Genomic DNA, 20,704 nt, shown 5'->3' with positions numbered 1-20,704 from the left:
ACAGAATGTAACAGAGTTGGATATTCATCACTGGAAAAGACGCCTAGCTTTGTTCACGTGTCTCTCAAGCAACATTTTAGACCATGACTTTACAGCTACTGCCTAAACTGCCTGCCTCCAACTTCTTTTACAGAAAAGTATCTTATTTAAGTCATTACTGTTTTGGAGTTTTCTCTCACTCATAGCCGAACCTAACCCTAAGTTGTAGACAAGTTAACAATGAACTCCTAAAAAGCAATTCTCACTGGAGGGACACACTGTGTAAACCTTAACAATGGCTTGGATTTAATCATTCATTCACTCACTCATTCATTCACTCGAGGGGGCTGATGCTCATTCAACTCACCCAACAAAGGATCAGTGACGTCCAGCTGCACTGACAAACTGCAGGGCGGAGAATGGGATTCAAGTGTGGCCTGCGTCCACAGACCAATGGTTTCCTGGAACTCATAATGTATGCGCTCCATGTTCAAATACTCCATCCACAGATCCTAGAATTGAACCATAGGACATTAACTTTCACAGATGAATCATACGTTCACATATAAAACTATATATTTAACTAAAAAGTAGACCAATAAGGTTTAGCACGAGGTGGTCCATACCAAGTTCTCTAGTATTAGGATGAATCACGTTTAAAATGGATGCTAACAGGGTGCCTGGGTGGCTCAGTCAGTTAAGCATTCGACTCTTGGTTTCAGCTCTGGTCACAATCTCATCGGTCATGAGATCTCACCCCGCATCAGGCTCCGTGCTCAGAGGGGAGTTTGCTTGAAGATGTTCTCCCTCTGACCCTCCCCCCACTCTTGCACATGCGCGCTCCCTCTCTCAAATAAATGAATATTTAAAATGTATATATAACAGAATGGACACTAACAATCTTAGCAGGTGTTTATGTACCAAGATCAGAAAAAATAATTTCAACAGCCTTACCAATTGTACACTTATAAATTATATATACATAGTATTGAGCTGGTAAATTATAAAACGTAGGTAAAAACCAGAAATTTTAAAGAGATAAATAACAAATATATTGAAAATCACTGAATCTGGATTAGATCAGGCCCTTGGTCCCAACGTGACTTTACAGGAAATACAGAGGACGGAGAAACATGTTAAACCACACTAACAAAGATAAAATCTGTAAAATCCAGACTGTGGGAAAACTCTATGATGAACAAACTATCCAGTTTCTTCAACAAACAAACTGTGAGGGGAAAAAAGGAGTAAGCAGAGGACCAGTAGATTAAACAGACTTATAACCAATCACAAAATGAGGATCCTGACTCAAACTATAAAAATGAAAATACAAACTTTTATGACATTTATGAGGTAACTGGAAATTGCAACACTACTTAAGAGATTTGTATTAAGAAACTGCTGTTAATATTTTTCAGATATAAATGCTATTGGGTTATAGTACTCTTTTAACCCTCATCTCTTGAAATCTCCACGTATCAAATGCTTTCTAGGATTAGTTACGAGGTAACATGGGTGAAGGGAGTGGATGGGCTATAGATAAAATTCAACAGCTGGTACAAAGCAGGCAGAGGGAGAAGGGCATGTGTATTGCATTATTCCATTTTTCTGTATGATCAAATTTTTTTATTACAAAAGGTAAAATAAAAGATAAAATGAGAAAAAACAGAAGTTTCAGTATTCTCTTCCCACACTTCAAAGAACCGTCTTGCGTATTTTGAACTACGTCTACTTCACTTTGGTGATCAACACATATTAGAATGGGAGACGGTCTTTAATGCAAAGCAAGGCCAGCTCTTCATGAACACCAAAAACTGTACCAAATAGTAGTAACGGGTGATTAGATATGGACTATGGATTATCGCTTTGTGAACAATTTTTTTTTCCTGATTTTTAAGTCTTTAAAGGATTCCTCTAAACCTACAAATGTCTGGTTTCTCAGTGAGCACACTGCCATGAAGTCCTAAATCATGACTTCCAACCATGACACAACGCATTCCAGACTCAGAGGAGAAACTCCGAAGTCATCTTGGTCATAAGCCTGAATCCTAGAAGCCCCAAACAACTGTTGGAGGTGCTGAACCTGTCCCCCTACTGTGCATACATGTCTCCTTTAAGTGGGGTCGCTAATGTCACCTCGTCTGCCTCTGTGCTAAACAGCTGCTGATAGAGGCTAACGATTAAGAATACTAAGAATTCACAGTGGGCAACAGAGATGTCTCAGAAACCACAAAAAGACAGAATAACTCTAAATGTGTACTACCGATCAAAAAGTGGAGCTATAAAATCAAATGGCAAACAAAGACTTAAAAAAAAAAAAAAGAAAGCTATTAATTCTGTCGATACTGGGGAACCAAGATAAAAATCAGAGAGCCAAGGAGCTATGATTAAGTTTTAAAAACACTGACCAGGCATCTACTACACGCAAATTCTTAGGTAAGGCCTTGGCACGTGGAGGATAAAGAAGAGATAAACACAAAACTGACTCAAAGGATTTCAGGACATCATGAATGCCTGTTTATTTTTCCTATTTCCCTGGCCCTGTATTCTCAGCCCTAAATGTCGTTACTTCTCAGGGCTCCGGCTTCATTCAGTCCTCTTCTCAACCTAAATGCCTTACTACCATTAAACCCACGTTTCCTACAGTGCCCCATTCCTGAATTCTAGATCCGTACATCCCCTCCCTACCAAATCCTGGGTAGAGCATTCTACTTGAAGCCCCTCTAGCACCTCCTCTTCCAGTATTCTGGATCTTTGTTAACAGTATCTCTAGCTGCCCAAGCTAGAAATCTGGGTGTCCTTATGTATCTAATCAATCCTACTACCATATCAATCCCACCTGTGTATCTAATCTGAAAATTCTCCTGATCCTACTGATTCTTTTCAACATACTTTAAATTCATCCATTTATCTAATCACTCATGCCATTTCATGGGCTCTTCAAACAAATACTTCAGAACAAAATCCAAATTCTTCAGAAAGGCATACATGGCCCTTAGAAATCTGACCCCTGTTCACCTGTCCGGCATCATCTGCCCTCCTCAGTGGCTACACCCCAACTGCACCTCTTGAACATGCCTGTGACCCCATTTCCATATCGGTAAGTGGTTTTAACCTCAGATTATGACTGTGACCTATCTGATCACAGTCAGGTGTGCTAAAAGAGACATTGCCATAGTATCACCTGCTGATTCTGCATCACTTTTGCTAGCCTGTGAATATCGTAATGCTTTGGTAGAGAAGGGATATAGGTATCTCCTTTTTGAAAATTCTCATCTTCCAGCCATAATATATACACATTGAAGAGCCTAAAAGAAAAAAGACAGAATTATATAAAATACAAAAAGATGTGTAGACAAATGAAGTTTCTCACATCTCTAGGAACACTGTCACTAATACATAAAAGTAAAAAGCACATAATACAGAAAATGTTTCCAACCACAACCACAGCTCATGGGCCAGCAGGGGAGGAAGGTCACAGATCCTTACAATATGATGCAGTAATTGCTATAACAGGGCTGTGAGGAAAGGGCTCTATGAACGCTATTATTAAAGTCGGGATAAATACAACATAGAGAAAAAAATAACCGGAGAAGGTGATTTTAACACAGACTTAGGATCTGAATTTGGACTTTTTCCTTTCTGGGCAATCTAGTCACAGTGAGCCTCAGTGGCTGGAAAGTTTAAAGAACATTCTAATAAATACATTTTCTCTCTTTCAGAGAAAACATTAAAAAGCCATCTTAAACTTTCACAATGGAAAAACCTGCCAGCTTTAGGCTCAATGACACCCCCCTGCTTCAAGAAATCACAAACAGAACTCAAATCATGTGTGTACCTTGTTCCCACTAAAAAGGCATAAAACAAAGCCTGGCTAAAAAAAGAAAAAAAAAATCTCCATTTTCCAGTAAAAACTTTTTTTAAAAATTTAATATTTCCTTTATTTGCTTTGTTTTTGCAAGGAACACAGTCCATTTAGCTAAGCTCACTGGTATCTTAAGCAGCTGTCTGCAGCAAGGGGAGGGCTAGAGGAGTCTGGCACACAAAGTGCTGGGTGGGGTCTGGGAGGCGGCATGGCTTGGCTTGGCTCAGTAATGTGGAAAACTACCCCTCTTAGCTCCAAGGCAGCCTGTGTAGAAAGAGGGACAGGGCTCTGAGGCTCTCACACAGAAGAGGCCAGTATGGAGTTCTCTTCCAGCTTCTGATTCGGTTAGATGGCTGCTTTACCAACAAGCCAAAGGAAGGGGGGTTTACGAGGCAGAAGAGCACATCAGACTTTCTTGGCTGATCCAAGTGCTCAAAGATTAAGCCTCCCCACTGCTTAAACCTGGCTAAAAGTAAGTTTTCCTTCAAGCAAGTAAGATAAGCGGAGAAATCATTCCAGAGGCTGAAAGATAGCCTGGAGGACTTTCAGGTCAAGCAAGCCTGAAGCCTCAGCACTGGATTAAAACCCTGGGATTCCTCACCAAGACATGTGGCATTCAGGGCTAATTATCAGAAGCCACTTCCATTAAGTCTTATTTAGAAAACTAATACCTGGTTTATGGCAAGCATAAATGAAAGGTAAGGGAATAGTGTGAAAGGGACCCACTTACTTCAGAGTTCTGAATCTTTGTGGGGGGATACCCATTTTGTGTCTGATTTTCGAAGTGGTTTCGGGTGATTACTAGATCCTACCCTACCCCAGGTAGAGTCCAAGAGATGTATGGACTTTGCGTAAAGAACCCTGCCTTGCTCATGAATTTCCTTTAGAGAAGCGTCCTAGCAGGCTTTACTAGATGTTTACCTGCTATGACCGATTGTTTTGGTTTCTGTTATTACACAGAGAAACAGAAGAGGACATCAGCCCTCTGGTTTAAGACCTTCCATTCAGACTCCAGGCACTTGACAGAGCTATATTCAAATTGCCAATTCCCTTCTCATGAGGAACATAGAAAAGAAGCATTACAAGATGCAAACTGAGCCCAAACCACCCTCCGCATTCAATCTAGCATGGCTGAGAGAATGACATCCGGCAGTCTACAGCACCAACAGCTGCTCCAGCAGAGTACCCCGAGCTGCCAACAGCATAAATGGCTAAATAACCACGCCCACCTCACGAGCTCCGTGTGCAGCTCTGGTGAAGTCAGGTAGCCAGGGGTGCCGGCCTGGCTGGCAGGCGGCCCTTCACTGCCCTCTGCTGGAACGCGGAGGGCCTTGCTCGCAGCATGGTGGAAGTCGGCCACCTCCGTCAGGCGCCTCTTCATTTCTTTCAACAAATTGACATGAGCAGGGCTTTGAAAAAACCTTCTTCCAATACAACCATCTATGGGTAACCTGAAAAAATACAAGCACAGATCACGAGATCAACACAAGATGCTTTTTCTATGTGGCACACAACTGCAATCAATTAACAATTCACTGGCTATAAATATACTACATTAATTCAATAGCTGTTATTTCTACCTCAGTGGTTAGGATGAGGCTCTAACAAAATAGTGTATCTGAAAGTAGTTTTGAAAAGAAAGAAATGCTACACGAATTTAAGATCATATCACTACTTAGTGATGTAGAATAAAGACAGTCTTTGCTCTAGAAGAACTTGCAAGCTGGTAGAAAACAGAAGAGCCCAAGAACCAATATTGGTACGTTCTGAAGGACTGAGTTAAGGGAGTGAGGGTGAGCTAGGAATTGAGCTGGAGCCGGAGAACATGTTCGGAAACAGCGGGCAGTTCCAGCTGGCCAGAGTCCCGTCATACCCAGAGGAAATGTTAGACACCCCCAGGCACAGCCCAAGGCTGCCCCCCCACAACAGTCACACGAACAGCCTGCCTGGGGCAGTTTCTCTCCCTCTGCAGCTCCAGGGGCTCTATGCGACACCATGCCTGGCTCCAGGTGCTGTCTTCATCCCGGTGGATATAGGGGATGGTAAAGAGAGAGCTGCCACAAGATACCCTAAACTCAAAAACTGTCTAGTCTAATAAATGTAAAATAGGAAGAGAGGCAGACTCCTAGCCACAGGTTGAGGAATGGTTCTAACTCACAGGCCAAAGTGTTAGGACACAGAGCATGAGAGCAGAGTGCAAAGTCAGGAACAGGTTCACAGACACTTACAACAACACTGGGTACCATACCCATATTGCGGTCCTGGGCGGTGAAGGTACAGGAGGAAGAACTTCTGCCAAATGAGAGGCAGAAGAGGGTGATCAGAAGGCGTGACAAGGGCCTGGTGGGCCCAACGATAAATCAGCAGCCTCTGGAGGGATGGGACGATGGGGAGCTTCAGCTGGGCCTGGGCTTTCTAGAAAAGAGGAGGGGCTTTGAGCAACCATGACATGATCACAGTTCCAAGCAGTCTGCTCTTTCTAAATGATCCAAATAAAACCCTGAACATTGTTTTCAATTCAGTAAGAAAAAAAAGTCCTATAAACCTTACTTCCAACCCACTAGCTGACACTTGAACCTCCTTGGTAGCAAAACACGTGAGGCAGTTTTTTTTCTGTCAAAACATCTCACAGACCCCCAGATTGGAAGCGTCTTACACATTCTACCTCATTTCCATGCCTTTCCAGGCCTTTGCACATAAAACACCACAGTGCAAGGGAGCAGTGTGATAGGAAAACCAAGTCAACTTTACCATCAACGTTACCAATCTCTTGAAAACTTAGATTTGAAAAGGACTTTCAAGAATGAGAAACTCCTTGACAGGGTCTGAAACCTGAAAGCCAAGTTTCTATTAGGAGACCCCAAGATAGGTCTTTCATTCTAAAGCCTTACCCCAGTCTTTTTCTCACTTCAGTGAGCCTAAAGATCAGCTAGGGAGTTTTTAAAATAAACTCCTGGTCCCGCTCCATTCTTAGAAACTCAGAATTTCGAAAGCCGGGGTCCGGGAATCTGATTTTTAACAAGCTCTCCAGGGGACAGATGCACAGGACATACACTGGAAATTGTTTTAACACGAGGGCAAACCCCTCCACCTACGCGCGAACACAGACTTCAATCATGAGGTTGTGACTCTTTATGCTAAATAAAGCTTGGAAAGAGTGTATACACTTCAATTATACAGTTTTAAAATACTGGTTTGGATGCTGTGCTTTCAAAGCGTTTATGACAAAAGAAAACGCAGAAGTTCAAAAGCTATTAGATGAACCCATCAATAAACCACCTTCTCCCACTCAAATGCAAAACTGCTTTCTGCACCTTCAGAGCTTGGTCAGGGGTAAAGGCAGAGTTTATAACCAATTCCCCTTCGACAACTCTTCGGAGCTGGGAGTCTTCTTCAAAGATGGATTCCACGTTCAGCACTGTCCAGGCGAACCAGACCTACAAGGACAGCAGGTAAGAGTGAGGGGAAGGAGCAGCTCGCTCAGACCAAATCACCCGGATATTCTTCAAATCTGCATCTCTTCCACCAGATATCTCAATCAACAAATATTTATGGTTCCCAAAATTAACTTTTCACTGTTCTTGTCACAGATAAAAACTTAAAACAAATCATTGAAAAATGCTAAATTCCTACAGAAACACTTCTTTTTTTTCTTTTTTTTTAAAGATTTTATTTGAGAGAGAGAGACAGCCAGTGAGAGAGGGAACATAAGCAAGGGGAGTGGGAGAGGAAGAAGCAGCCTCCCAGCAGAGGAGCCTGATGCAGGGCTCGATCCCAGAACGCTGGGATCACGCCCTGAGCCGAAGGCAGACAGTTAACGACTGAGCCACCCAGGCGCCTCAGAAACACCACTTCTGTAAAAGAAGGTGTTTGTTCACACAATAGTTATTTATTGGGCAGGTTCCATAGGCACAAGGGACAGGAAAGAGGGCCGGATATGAGCTCTGCCCTGAAGAAGTTTTCCATCTGTTCGAGGAGACGAGACTAATGTTTAAGTGACTGCAATGCGAAGTGGGAGGTGGTGAGCACGGAATCAGGAGTCAAGTGCTATGGGAAGCTGGCGGAAGAAGCACAGGATCACAGAGGCGGGCATACCAGAGACGGCTCTGCGTGGAGAAGGGAGGCGAAGGCATGCCTGGCAAGAGGACCACCGAGGCAGAGGCAGAGAGGCAGAACCACCAGGGACACGTGCGGGTAACAGCAAGGAGCGTGTTGCAGCTGGATCACAAGAGGTAAGAGGAAGAGCAGGAGGCAAGGCCGACGGGAGGCTGAAGGATGTCACTACTGGTCTAAGTGATGAATCGCGGCCATAATCTGACGCACAGTCAGACGGGGTAATAATGAAGAAAAAGCAGCTGCTGCTGCTCAGGGTGGTGAGAGCAGCCAACACCGAGTCCGCGCCGTGTGGCTAGACTAAGCGCGGGTCTGAGTGTGCTACACAGGTGCAATCGTTATCCCATTCCACGGTGGAAGAAACCAGGACAGAGAGGTAAGCAAGCCGCCCACGGCACAGGGCCAACAAAGAGCAGACTGAGCCCCGGGCTGGCTCCAGCGTCCACTCCTAACCGCGCAGCTGGGCAGGCTCTGCAGTCAGGCAGACCAGGCCCGAGCGCAAGCTGTCAGCTCCTGAGCGCTCCACGAAACCTCAGTTAACTCCTGTGCGAAACACAAGAGCAGCAGCGCCACCTCAGCCGAGGGCCTCTGGGAGGGCTGACGGAAAAGCATTCTTACACGTAGTCAGTGCTAAAGGAGCGCTACTTAAAGCTAGTACCGCTGTATCAGCAAAGATAGTAACAACATAAAAATTCGCAAAGATTACCAAAGGGCCGCAGGGCTTTCCTACCTGAGTGGGCGTGGCCAAGCCCTCCACGAAGGAAGGGGTGATGTTGCCAGCCACGATCCAGCTCACCAGAGAAGAGAGCAGACTCCGATCACAGTGGTAACCCAAAGCATTCTACACACGGGACAAGATGTGCAACAGAGAGAAGAGGCTTTAAAAAACCTTATCAAGAATATCTGCAATTATCTTCCTACAATGGTAGGTTCTGGTAAGACATGGATTTCACTAATTAGTCCCCCCAGCAATGATAGCCACAGGGAGGCAGTGTATTACAACCAAATGCAATGAGCAAGGCTCCCCCTGGGGGGTCCTTTCCTTTGGCTTCCCTGGAGTCTACACTAGCAGAGACTATGGTTCCTGAGATAAGGCACCATCAAGACCAAGCTTTAAAAAGGCAGTGGCCCCAGAGTAGTACTAGGAACTGTGTATTTGGGGAAATGTTCTGAGAAGGCCACTATCTAGTCAATGATTGAAAGACAAATTCTCTAACAGGTTTACCTTATGTTGTTGGTAGAGTAATTTCTGCACGCAGTCTTCCTGCATCAGCTGAAAAGCTGTTTTACACAAGTGGTCCATGAGGAAGAGGATGGCTTGTTCTCGGTACCAAAGATGCTGGCTTATTAGCGCCTGAACCCAGAACTCCAACACAGCAACAGGGCCCACTTCATTGGGCTGAGTGCTTATAGATATGTGGGCCTGTGGAGAAAGGGCTCAGGTGATGTGGAAATAGAAGTCAACCACCTTTTTTTTTTTTGGTGATTAAAGTGATAGATGTTTATTAAGTGAAGATACAGAAAAAGCTCTCAAGAGTGAGAGGGGTCCCAAAAGGGTTGCCAACGAGGGCCTTTAGGGTTGGTCTTTTACAGAAAGCTAACCCGAGAACTTAAATCCTTTTAACATCTCTATTGATAAACACCTTCGATGGCTTACTTCCTTTTTAGGGTCTGGTTATTCTTTGTTGGTCACAGGTGATTATCATAAAGACACCCACCCCACACGCCCAGGGCAGGGTGGTCTTCTGCACGGTACACCTAGAGCACAGCCTCCCATTTTTAAAACACCAAAATAACTACTTCCACTAGAAAGCCCAAATCTGCTGACATTCTTGGCCAAAAGCACTGTGCCAAGTGCTCTGAAATGACCAACACTCAGATGTGCTAACGCCGGGAAGCTTAATTGGAAAGGTGGGCCAGGGTGTATTTAGCGGCTTCCTAGGGGCCTGACCTGGATCATGCTGTTGAGAAGCTTCACGTTGTCCCCATGGCTGGCTCCTGTCAGGTGCTGTGCCACCTTGTGGGTGACCTGCTGTGTAACACCCTGAGGGACACCACTGTCCAAGTGTAGGAACAGGAGGAGGTGTGACAGAAACCTGCCAAGAACACAGGACAACACACTTGACCTTCTAATCAGAAGTCAATAAATTTGCAGTGGCTAATTACTTATGAGGAAACAGAAAAACATTAAAACTGGTCCCATTTGTAGACCAAAGCTCTATTCAGAGATTTCAATAAAGCTTCAAGAACTTTAAGAAAAATGAAGTTTTCAAATTTAAGGTGGGTTCAAAGGAATTCTAGCTACCTGCAGAAGTGTAGTGATCCAAGACACACAAACCCAGACAAGTTAAAGAGCATTAGAAGAACAAGTGCCCGCTTTATCCCCTCCCCAGACCCACCCTCACAAAAGCAGAGATGTTTAGAAAATCATCGCACAATCTGGTACTGGGTGTCAACATCATACAAGGTGGTGTAAGGGACAGTGGGGGGGGGGGGTCCCCACACAATTAGTCAGGAAGTGCCCTCAGTTCCCTGGGTGTACCAGCTCCCTCCTCTCTCCTGTTTCCTCTGTTTCTTCTGGGTTTTCTGCCTCAAACACTCCCCCACAGCTAACCTGGCAAACTCCTACTCATTCCCCACATCTCATCTACAATGTCCTTTCCTCACAGGACACTTCCTGACCCTTCCCTGCTATCTAAAATATACCTAACCCATTAAGCCTTCCCCAATCCCTCCCTCAACCACCCCCTTTGCCCAACCACCCACTGCCTCCCATCCCCCACCAGGCTGTGACAACCCAAATCATCTCTAGACATTACCAAATGTCCTCTGAGGGTCAAAATCAGCCCTGGCTGAGAACTACCACTTTAGACTAGAATCACCTGATCCATAGCAAGCCTTTTTCCCAATCACATGAGCCAATACATCCCCTTCTTGGTGTAACCAGTGTGCTTTGGATTTTTATCATGTGCAAATAAGAATCAATTAATACCCCATCCTTAATTCCCTCCATTCCCAAGCAGCTATTTCTTTTACTATAAATCCCATATGATTTTACCCATATGCAAATGCAACCTATACACCATAGCATGGTCTTGCCAATAATAACACTTTGCTTCATAACTTTGTAATTACCTCCAAAGTCTTGTTTTCTCAATAAGATTATGAATGTCTCATGTGATGAGCACCTTCCTATGCATCTTACCTGTTTGTAATACCGCAGACAATGAAAAGCAATGTGCTTTACTACTGTTACAATGGCAAAGCCATATGCTGCTCAATGTCAGAAGCACTATTCCCAGGTTTCATGGGAACAACTACTCTTTCAAATACTTATAAGCTATAAGCAATCTAAAATTGAATGAGAAACGGAAATATCTTTCATGAAAATAAAACTGGAATCATTATAAGAGGCACTGTTCATCAACTTGCATTCTACTAGGCAGGAAGTTTTCTGCCTCATAAAAAATACACTGTTGAATCGCATCGTTCCCTATTTTACGTAAAAACACAGGCACTGGTCCTCCCAGGGCTGCACTCTACTCACTGCTCGTTCTTCAGAAGGTAATACTGGCAAGGGTAGAACAAAGGCAGGATCTTATCCAGGACATGAACCACTGTTCTCAAATGCCTCGACTGGACCAGAATTCCCAACAGTGAGATGCCTTCTGCACAGAACCTCTCAATGCTATGGAAAGAGACAAAGGCAATGAGCACTCAAGGTTGCCAGTTCAGGAAATGATGTTCTTCCAATGAGCCATCAGCCTACTTGCTACCCAGATGATCTCAGGTCTCCAACGCATGTTGTGCATAGCCAAACTTCACATAGAAATACAAGCACCAGGACTCTGGAAGTGCAAAGGAACTTAACAGTTCATCTGTATTTTCATCTTATAGATGAGAATGGTGAGGTATCATGCCCAAATTCACATAATTTCCTAGTGTAGGGCCAACATGAGAACCCAGGTTTGCAGATTTCCAGTCCAGAGCACTGGCCACGACCCCATTTTGCTTCCCAAATGGTGCTTCTTCTAAGAGTCATGGGGCTGTCATTGTCTGCGTATTTCCACAAAATATTAGAGCAAAGGGAAGATTCAAAAGTGAGTTCGCTCTGTAAATATAAACTGGCAAAATTCTTCTGAAACCAATTTGCATAAAAATTTATTCTTTGACTCACTTCAGAAAATCTATCTTGAAGAAATAATCTCAAATGTGGAGAAAACTATGACAGATGATCCATGTAAAGATGCACTTTTCAAAATTATTTAAAATCATAAACTCAGAGGCAGAAATGATTTATGTAAATTTTAGAAAATTCCATTCAATGCGAATATTACTACCTCATTCAAAAATAATGCGTATGAGGGCACCTGGGTGGCTTATTTGGTTGAGCCTCCAACTCTTAGTTTCGGTTCAGGTCATGACCTCAGGGTCATGAGATCAAGTCCTGCATGGGGCTCCGTGCTCAGTGTAGAGTCTGCTTAAGATTTTTTCCTCCATTCCCCGTTACCTCTTCCCCCCCCGACTGCCTCCCCCTAAAAAATAATATAAATAAATAAAATCTTTAAAAAGAATGCATATGATGTCCAAGGACAACAGGGAAAAATTCTACTATACTGATGCTGGGGGGAGAGAAAAAACCATAAAATGGTATACTTCGGTTACAACAACTAGTAAAGAAAAATTATATAGAAGGAAAAAAACACAGGGATGATATCATACCAAATGTTCATTGTGCTGGAGAAGTAGAAGTGCCTCTTTCTCCCATCTTCCTACTTCTACAGTTTGATTATACTGCTTTAATTCTGGGGTAAAAATCATTTCAAAAAATAAAAGTAATGGTGCAAAGATTATGCCACAGGGAAATGTTTGTAATATTAGAATGAGAAACAAAGGATATACAAAATTATACATGCAATACAACTCTAAAAAAGATCAAAGGAAAAAATCCTGGATAAAAAGAAACAGAAAAAAAAAAATCTAATGTTTCATTAGGGTGAGAAAGATTCTGAGTGATTTCTCTATTGTTCTCTGGATTATGTGATGTTATATTCACGTACAACTTACATCCCTGCATACTCTGTCCCCAACCCCAAGCACATTCACAAGATTGCTTTAAGTTAGTTCTAGTATATGTACATCCCTGACGATCATGGTGGATGGAGTTCAGCTCCAAAGAGAAACACCTTATTCTCACCTTCACTCCCACTCGGGATTCAGTAATCAGCACCAAACAAATACTTATGTTTGGAGAAGACCCATGGTAGTTTCAGCGAATGAAGAGCTGCAGTCTCAGAACGAATACAAGACACGAGAGAAATCATGAAAGATTAAGTTCAGAGCACTACACTCAGAACCCACATGCCAGCCATGAGCTGAACGTGCTCGAAGTATTATCACTCACTTAAGGCTTATCAAGTAAGCCCAGTACTACCATGATTCCCATTTTAGAGATGAGGAACCTGAGGTACAGGAAACTGGACCTAGTAAATGACACTAGGGCTACTGGAAAAAATGTAGAATGCTTTCCAAAGCGCCTATGTAACATCTCTCCTTGTCCTAGTGTATCAGTTCTACCCTCTTTCACCGGACTTTCAAATCTGTCCATCACACTTGGGCCCTACTCACCTACCTGATCACCTGTGCTTTGGTGATCAGGTAGGTGAGTAGGGCCCAAGTGTGATGGACAGGCAGCACGGGCTTTGGTTAGGAGTGCTTCCTCATCACCCTGCACCTCTCCCCCTACCCACTCAGACACCCGCTGCTCCTTCTCATGTTCACGCAGTCAAACACCTACAAATCCAGCTGTGGAGACACACAGATGACAAGACAATGCTCTGCCCTCAAGGAGCATGCAGTGCACGAGGAGAGCGAGAGACACTATCACACCGCAATACAGTAGGGGTGCTGCTGGAGTGCACAGGTGCTCGGCGGGTGAGGAGGGCAAGGTCCGTGGCTGAATCTTCCACACTGGGGGCACTAGTACCCTGGAGAGGGTGCGCGTCACCACTCTGTCCCCCAGCCTCGGATGCCGTCTCTCCTCAAGACTTCTCTCCAAAGCTCAGCACCTCTACACAGGCGTCTTGCCCTCATGATCTCTCCTTCCTTGAAATTCCTTTTGTTCATACTTTTGAGTGGTTCCCAATCCAGGCTGTACATTAGAATAATCTGGAGAACTGGCCCCCAGACCAATGAGATCCGGATTCTCACCCTCTTCTCTGTACAGGTAATTTTAGAATCCCTCCGAACAGGACTCTAGAGAGCAGCCAGGGTGGAGAAGCACCGCTCTACAAACCTCATCCGGCCCACAATCACATCTTTAGTGCTGCCGACTGCCTTCTGTCGACCAGCTCCACTAAACTGTCAGCAAGCTGAAGGCAGCTAACAATTCCGTATCTCTCCCGCTTCAGAGCACGAGGCTGAACACAAAAGCTGCAAAGACACCTGGCATCCCACTGAAAATACATGTGATGTGAAACAAGATGTTGAAATCGGGATGCTAAAGAGGTATTACAGTGAGTCTAAAATGCAAGAACCAGAAAGCATGTAGGTGAAAGAGATTTTAGAAAAACAGACAGGCTAGAAAAAATTAATACATGGTAGGAAAATGATCTTTTAAAAAAAAAAAAAAGGATTTTTAACCAACTAAGAACTCGTTCATTTACTTCCTGCACCAGCTACTTCCAGCACCGGCTACAGCCGTCAGCACTAGGGGTGAAATGGTAACACAAACAAAAATGGTTCCTGAGGTTAGGACCTCACAGACGATCCCTGAGAAGACTGAACAGACAACTACAACACAGTGTGGTAAATGCTCCAGTGGAAGAAAGAGAGACAGCTCTGCGCTCATGCTGGAGACGCACGTGACCTGATCAGGCCTTTCTGCCCTCCGGGCAGGTTTAGCCCTTCAGCGGAGAAGCCTGAGATGGGCTGTCATCACTTTAAACAAAATTCAGTAGGGACAGCCAATTATTTTTATGTGATCTCTATTCCAAAGAAGAGAAAATACCTACTGCTGACATAAACATTCCACTCTGGTAGACAGGTATACTCTCTCCATAATGTATGAGGTGACTTTCTGGTACAAATCTGTCTTATACGAATTTGGGCAGCATTTCCCCTGGAGAAGCCATTAATAAGGCTTATGATTTGGTCCTGATCACCCTTAGATCGGTTTGATGGAGGCCTCAGACCTCGGGATGTGAAAAATGAGATCTAGAATCACTGACTACAAGGTTCAGCAACCCTAGGAGTTCAGCCCACACTGTACCTGTGGCCCATGGAGGTCATTGCTAAGGCCAGATAACAGCCGATGGGCATGCCCGCCTTAACAGCCTTCAAGAGAGGATGAAACGTGGGTGACTCTGTCATGTCAGGCACAGTGCTGGAGAAGGGAACAGTTGGACAATTCTGCTGTATTCCATAATCATTTTTGTGCAGTTTTAACCTCAAGATCAAGTTCCAGGCCCACTGGTTAAATGAGGTCTCAGGTGTCTCTCCATATCGAACAATACTGGCCAGATATGAAACCTAAAACAATTATTTATTTTAAGCCACATTAGTCACATACAAATTAAATCAGTGAGCTCACCCGCCCATTTCCCTCTGTGATCGACAACGTCCTCAAAAGAGAGGACATACTACTTACCAGTACTCAGTGTTTGCAGCAATTAAAGCAATTTCTCACAACTGACCATTTCTGCTTGCTTGCTGGTCACTTTGTGAACCTGATCTGAGTCAGTGCAAGCAAAGGAGTAATAACACAAAAGTTGGTACACAACAAATGGTGTGATAATAAATAAGTTTTAACAACCAGCTGGAGCATGGGAGATCATTTACAGGGTTTGTCAATTTTGGTGGCGTAAAAACTCCCACCATGGTCGGCTTCATGCTACCAACAGGTTAACAACCTGGTTTGCAAAGTTCCTGAACATGTAACAGTCTGTTCTCCTGAGCCAGTAAATGCACTGAATTCCACAATATTAAAATGGTCATATGTAAGCTACTTCTCAAAGAAAAATCTTTAACCACAGAATTCAATTTCAGTATCTTAAATTGCCAGAATTGTTCTTAGGCAATCTAAGGTTAAATACTGTAACTTTACCCACCCAGGCCACTTACAATAAAGATGTTCTCAGTATATAAGAAAAGGAAATACCTGCTTCATACTTTCAGAAAGAAGCCCGGCATACGGCTTCTGTGCAAGGTATTTCTGGTACGCTTCAAGAATCATTAAAGCCACTTCGGCATGAACTGCTTGATCCAGATGAAGGGTACCCTTTTAAAGAGAAAAATAATTACAAAACATGCCACCTTGATTTTTTTAACATATCCTTGAATAAAAAGACTAGGGAAAACAGTAAAAAAGCATCTTGGACATAGAACTTAAGCTTTCCAAAAATTACATTCCCTAAAAATTAAGTTATAAAATGACAATAGGAAAAAACACTGAAACCTTAAAGAACCATTACATTGCACTTAGATAGGCTTGAACCCAACTCATCTCGGACCCCAGGTATCTAAGGTATCTTTGAATGTAACTCCCCAGCCCCCACCCGAGAAGTTCTTTTAAGTCTTTGGGTTACAAGTTAAAGGGCATTGCCACAAACCAGGAAGATGTTCAATTATTGTTAAACAGGAAGATATTTAATAAATTAAGTCTATATTCCCTTTCATTATTCTATCATCAGTGAAAATATATAAGATACTCAACAACACAGGGGCCCCTGGGTGGCTCAGGTGGTTAAACATCTTAACTCTTGATTTCAGCTTAGGTCATGATCTCAGGGTCTCTGAGATTCTCTCTCCCTCTCCCTCTGCTCCTACCCCACCCAACCCCCCTCACACACACAACTGCTCTCTCTCTAAATAAATAAATAAAATCTTAAAAAAAAAAAAGATAATCAACAACATAGATAAAATATTCCTTCAGGAGCTTGAAGTTGCCTATCGAATTTCTTTGCAACCTGAAGAAATACATGTCTTAATCCTTTAACAGAAGGTGACTTTCCTAACAAAGGATCGTGGACACTCTCATAGGGAAGTCCTCACACAGCCTGCCGGGAGAGGAAGGGCTGGCAGGGGGACGGGGGTTCTACTCATAAGTCAGAGAACGGGAAGATGGAAAACAGAGCCCTACAGCTCTCACCCACCTGCACTGCAGTAGGAGAAGTCCCAAATGGACCCAGGGGCAGACCCAGGTGGCCAGGGACACCTGGGGAGAAAAGCTGCCTGGCTCCAGTTTTCTCATCTGTACAACAGGGGTCAAGTTCATGCAAACCTCACAAGATGGATATGATTTGCTCAGAACAAAAGCTGGCAGACAGAGAGGGCTGAGTTCTCCCCCATTTCCCCTGTATAATGTCGAAACATTCTGGTCTAAGAGCTAACTAATAAGGTCTAGGGTAAAGAGGAAGGAAAGTTTTAACAGTCAAAATCATTGACATGGCATCTTTGGAGACATATGATAGGTAGCAAACTCTTAATAATAAGCTATTGTTAATAAAACTATAAAAAACTATTAACAAAAACTACCACCACTGAGTACTTAATGTGCACCAAGAACTGTCCTGTATGTTCCACATGTCCTAACTTGCTGAATCCTTACAACAATCCTACAAGGTAAGCATGTTAGTATCAATGCTGACAGATGACCACCTGAGGCCCTGAGAGTTGAAGATGCATTCGGGGTCAATGAGCCAGGAGGTGGCAGAGTTGGGAACAGAACCCAGGCATGTAGGCTGGCTTAGAGAGTAGGCTCTTAACCAATGCACAGTGTTTTAGGAAACAAATCTAGCAGTGACATGCGAGACAAAATCCAGGAGGAAGAGGGACCAGAGGCAGGAGAGGCAAATAGGAGGAACTTCAGTAAATAACTAAAGATAACACAACAGATACAAATGGTGTAAGGAAAAAGAGAAGAATTTTTACTGTGGAACAATTTATCTTCATTTAAAGGATGGTCACTCTGCAAAACAGAATCAAAGATCCTAAACTCTGACACAGCTAAAAGAATTTGCAGACTTTGCAAATGATAATTGGAAATGTTTATGTTTTGAGAAAACATTTCTTTAAAACTGATGAGTGTAGAACTCAGTCTCTAGAGAATGGTTTTAACACATACCTGTTCACCAAATCCCCAATTCAGTCCTTCTAGAATAACGCAGGCCAATTTATTCTTCACCATTGTCAGGTTATAATTCAATAACCAATCCCGAATCACAGCTATCTCAGAGGCAGATGGTCGCCAGAGATACAAAGGCAGTTCTTTGAACAAGTATAAAGAAACCTTATTTAAAAGAAAATGATAATTAGGATTGAAACAGAAGGACAATCCTGTATTACTATAATATTATATTAAACTGCTTGCAAAAATTTTTTCCAAAAGACGTGGGGCTTGGTTTGCTTTTTAGACAAATGAAATGGACATCATGGACAACCAAATGAAATAAATATTAAAACTAATGATACACCAAAAGCACATTTTGCTATCCCTTGCAAAGTTCAATAATCCTTTATTATATATAAATTGGTACACTTCCATTTAAGAAAACCATTTAAGAACACCAAGACCCAAATTTAAAGCCATGATAAATGAGGAGATAGTTGTTCATTTTACAAAAAGATTAAGCACTTTAAATAATGACTTAAATAAACAAAAACCAGAAACAGACTCAAATACAGAGAACAAACTGGTAGTTGCCAGAGGGGAGGGAAGTATGGGGATGCGTGAAAAAGGTACAAATTTCCAGTTATAAAATAAACAAGTCACAGGGATGAGAAGTACAGCATAGGGATTACGGTCAATGATATTGTAATAACTTTGTATAACGACAGATGGTGACTACACTTATCGTGGTGAGCATTTCATAATGTACGCAATTGTCAAATCACTATGTTGTACACCTGAAACGAATAAAATATTGCATGTCAACTATAAAAAAGTAATTGTTTCTTCTGTGGCATTTGAAAAGATATTTGTTAGCTTCCGAGCAATCTGGGGAGGAGGGACAAGGAGTGGATGGAGGTAAAGAGGAAACAAGATCAACCAAGAGTGGGTAACTGTTGAAGCTGGATGATGAGCACACAGGGATCCATTACCCTAGTCTCTCTTTTATATAGATTTGAAAGATTCTATTAATAAAAAAGTTGTTTTTTTTTTTTAAGATTTTATTTATTTATTTGACAGAGACAGCCAGCGAGAGAGGGAACACAAGCAGGGGGAGTGGGAGAGAAAGAAGCAGGCTCCTAGTGGAGGAACCTAATGTGGGGCTCGATCCCGGAACACCGGGATCACGCCCTGAGCGGAAGGCAGACGCTTAACGACTGCGCCACCCAGGCACCCCCATAATAAAAAAGTTTTTTAAATACTGTTTACAAAAAGTCTATAGCATCACTGTTTGAATAACATACCCATGGGTGCAAATTAAGGTAAATCTTGGTTCACTCAACAGAGTTTGCTTTAAGGGAGAATGATCAGAAGAGCAATCCATTTTATAATGTCTAGAACAGTGCTATCCAGCGGAAATATAATGCAAGCCACAGATGTAATTTTAATTTTTCTAATAGCCACATTTTTAAGAGTTAAATGAAACAAGTAAAATTATGTTTAATAATATATTTCATTTAATCCAATATATCCAATACATTAGCAACACGTAATCATTACACAAAACTATTGAGACATGTTACAAAGAGTACTTTGTTCACACAAAGTCTTGGAAACCCAGCGAGGAGTTTACACTTACAGCACATCTCAATTTGGACTAGCCATCTTTCAAGGACTCTACAGTTATATGCACCTAGTGGTTACTATATTGCACAACACAGATCTACAATATACATACTAGTATTTCTCAGGTTCCTGCACTGCTCCAATGAGAGGCAAAACAAAATGTGAAAGAATAGAAAAAATAAATTTTAAAGAAATCTTTCCTTTGTGTGTGTGTGCACTCACATAAATTTTCATGAGGACTTGTTAATATAGGTCTTGAATATTCTGAATTAAATAGTAAAACAGTAATTTTAAAGATGGAAAAATCCTACTTTACCCGGTGAGAATCTGAAAGAAAGGGCGAAATAATGGTTCTAGAACAATGAGTATAACAATGAGATCTGTCCAGAAAAACAACTATCCCTGCTAGTTAAAATAATGGTATAGCATGTATCTGTCCACCAAAAATCAAAGTGTGGCTATCATGAAAGACCCAGGGACATTAAAAAGTTACAAGGGAATATTACCAAAAACTCTATGCCGAAAAATTCAACTAGTTAGATGAAATGGGAAAATGCCTTTAAAAACATAACTTACCAAAACTAAGGAAAAATAAAAATCTGAACAACCTTATATTTATTTTTAAAATGCAAACTGTTATCAAAGGGTTTTCTACAAAGAAAACTCTAGGGCCAGATGATTTCATTGGTAAACTCCACCAAAGAGTCAAGTTAGAATTAATAACAATCTTAAAAAACTCTTTTAAAAAAATAGAAGAGGAAGGAATGCTTCTTAACTCAAATGATAAGGCCAACACAACCCTAAAATCAGAACCTAACAAAGACATAACAATAAAACTATAGATGATCAATACCTCTCGTGAATATACACGTAAAAATCCTCAACAAAAAATATTATCAAACTGAATCTATCAACATATATCAAGACTAATACACCATGACCAAGTGGCTTTTATTCCAGTGAACAATAATGGTTCAACATTTAAAAACTAGAACAGTTTAGAGCCCACAGAC

The 20,704-nt window shown here is 42.3% G+C and overlaps 1 protein-coding gene across 1 annotated transcript in view; it reads right to left on the bottom strand.

Moving 5' to 3' along the window:
• EPG5 (ectopic P-granules autophagy protein 5 homolog) overlaps positions 1–20,704 on the bottom strand; it is a 101,331-nt gene that overhangs the window by 44,361 nt on the left and 36,266 nt on the right. The window contains exons 14-25 of the mRNA XM_040632560.1: positions 18,081–18,245; positions 16,116–16,235; positions 15,228–15,487; positions 11,505–11,645; positions 9,909–10,053; positions 9,183–9,380; positions 8,688–8,798; positions 7,159–7,281; positions 6,093–6,259; positions 5,074–5,295; positions 3,164–3,287; positions 347–491 (exon numbers count right to left, since the gene is read on the bottom strand). Of these exons, the coding sequence (XP_040488494.1) occupies positions 347–491; positions 3,164–3,287; positions 5,074–5,295; positions 6,093–6,259; positions 7,159–7,281; positions 8,688–8,798; positions 9,183–9,380; positions 9,909–10,053; positions 11,505–11,645; positions 15,228–15,487; positions 16,116–16,235; positions 18,081–18,245 (1,921 nt within the window). The remainder of the gene's footprint in view (positions 1–346; positions 492–3,163; positions 3,288–5,073; positions 5,296–6,092; positions 6,260–7,158; positions 7,282–8,687; positions 8,799–9,182; positions 9,381–9,908; positions 10,054–11,504; positions 11,646–15,227; positions 15,488–16,115; positions 16,236–18,080; positions 18,246–20,704) is intronic.

This window comes from Ursus maritimus, unplaced genomic scaffold, assembly GCF_017311325.1.
Source record: "Ursus maritimus isolate PB19 unplaced genomic scaffold, ASM1731132v1 scaffold_18, whole genome shotgun sequence".
Classification (NCBI taxonomy): Eukaryota; Metazoa; Chordata; class Mammalia; order Carnivora; family Ursidae; genus Ursus; species Ursus maritimus.
Note: the sequence above shows the minus strand (reverse complement) of the source record. Positions and strands in the feature narration are given on the sequence as shown.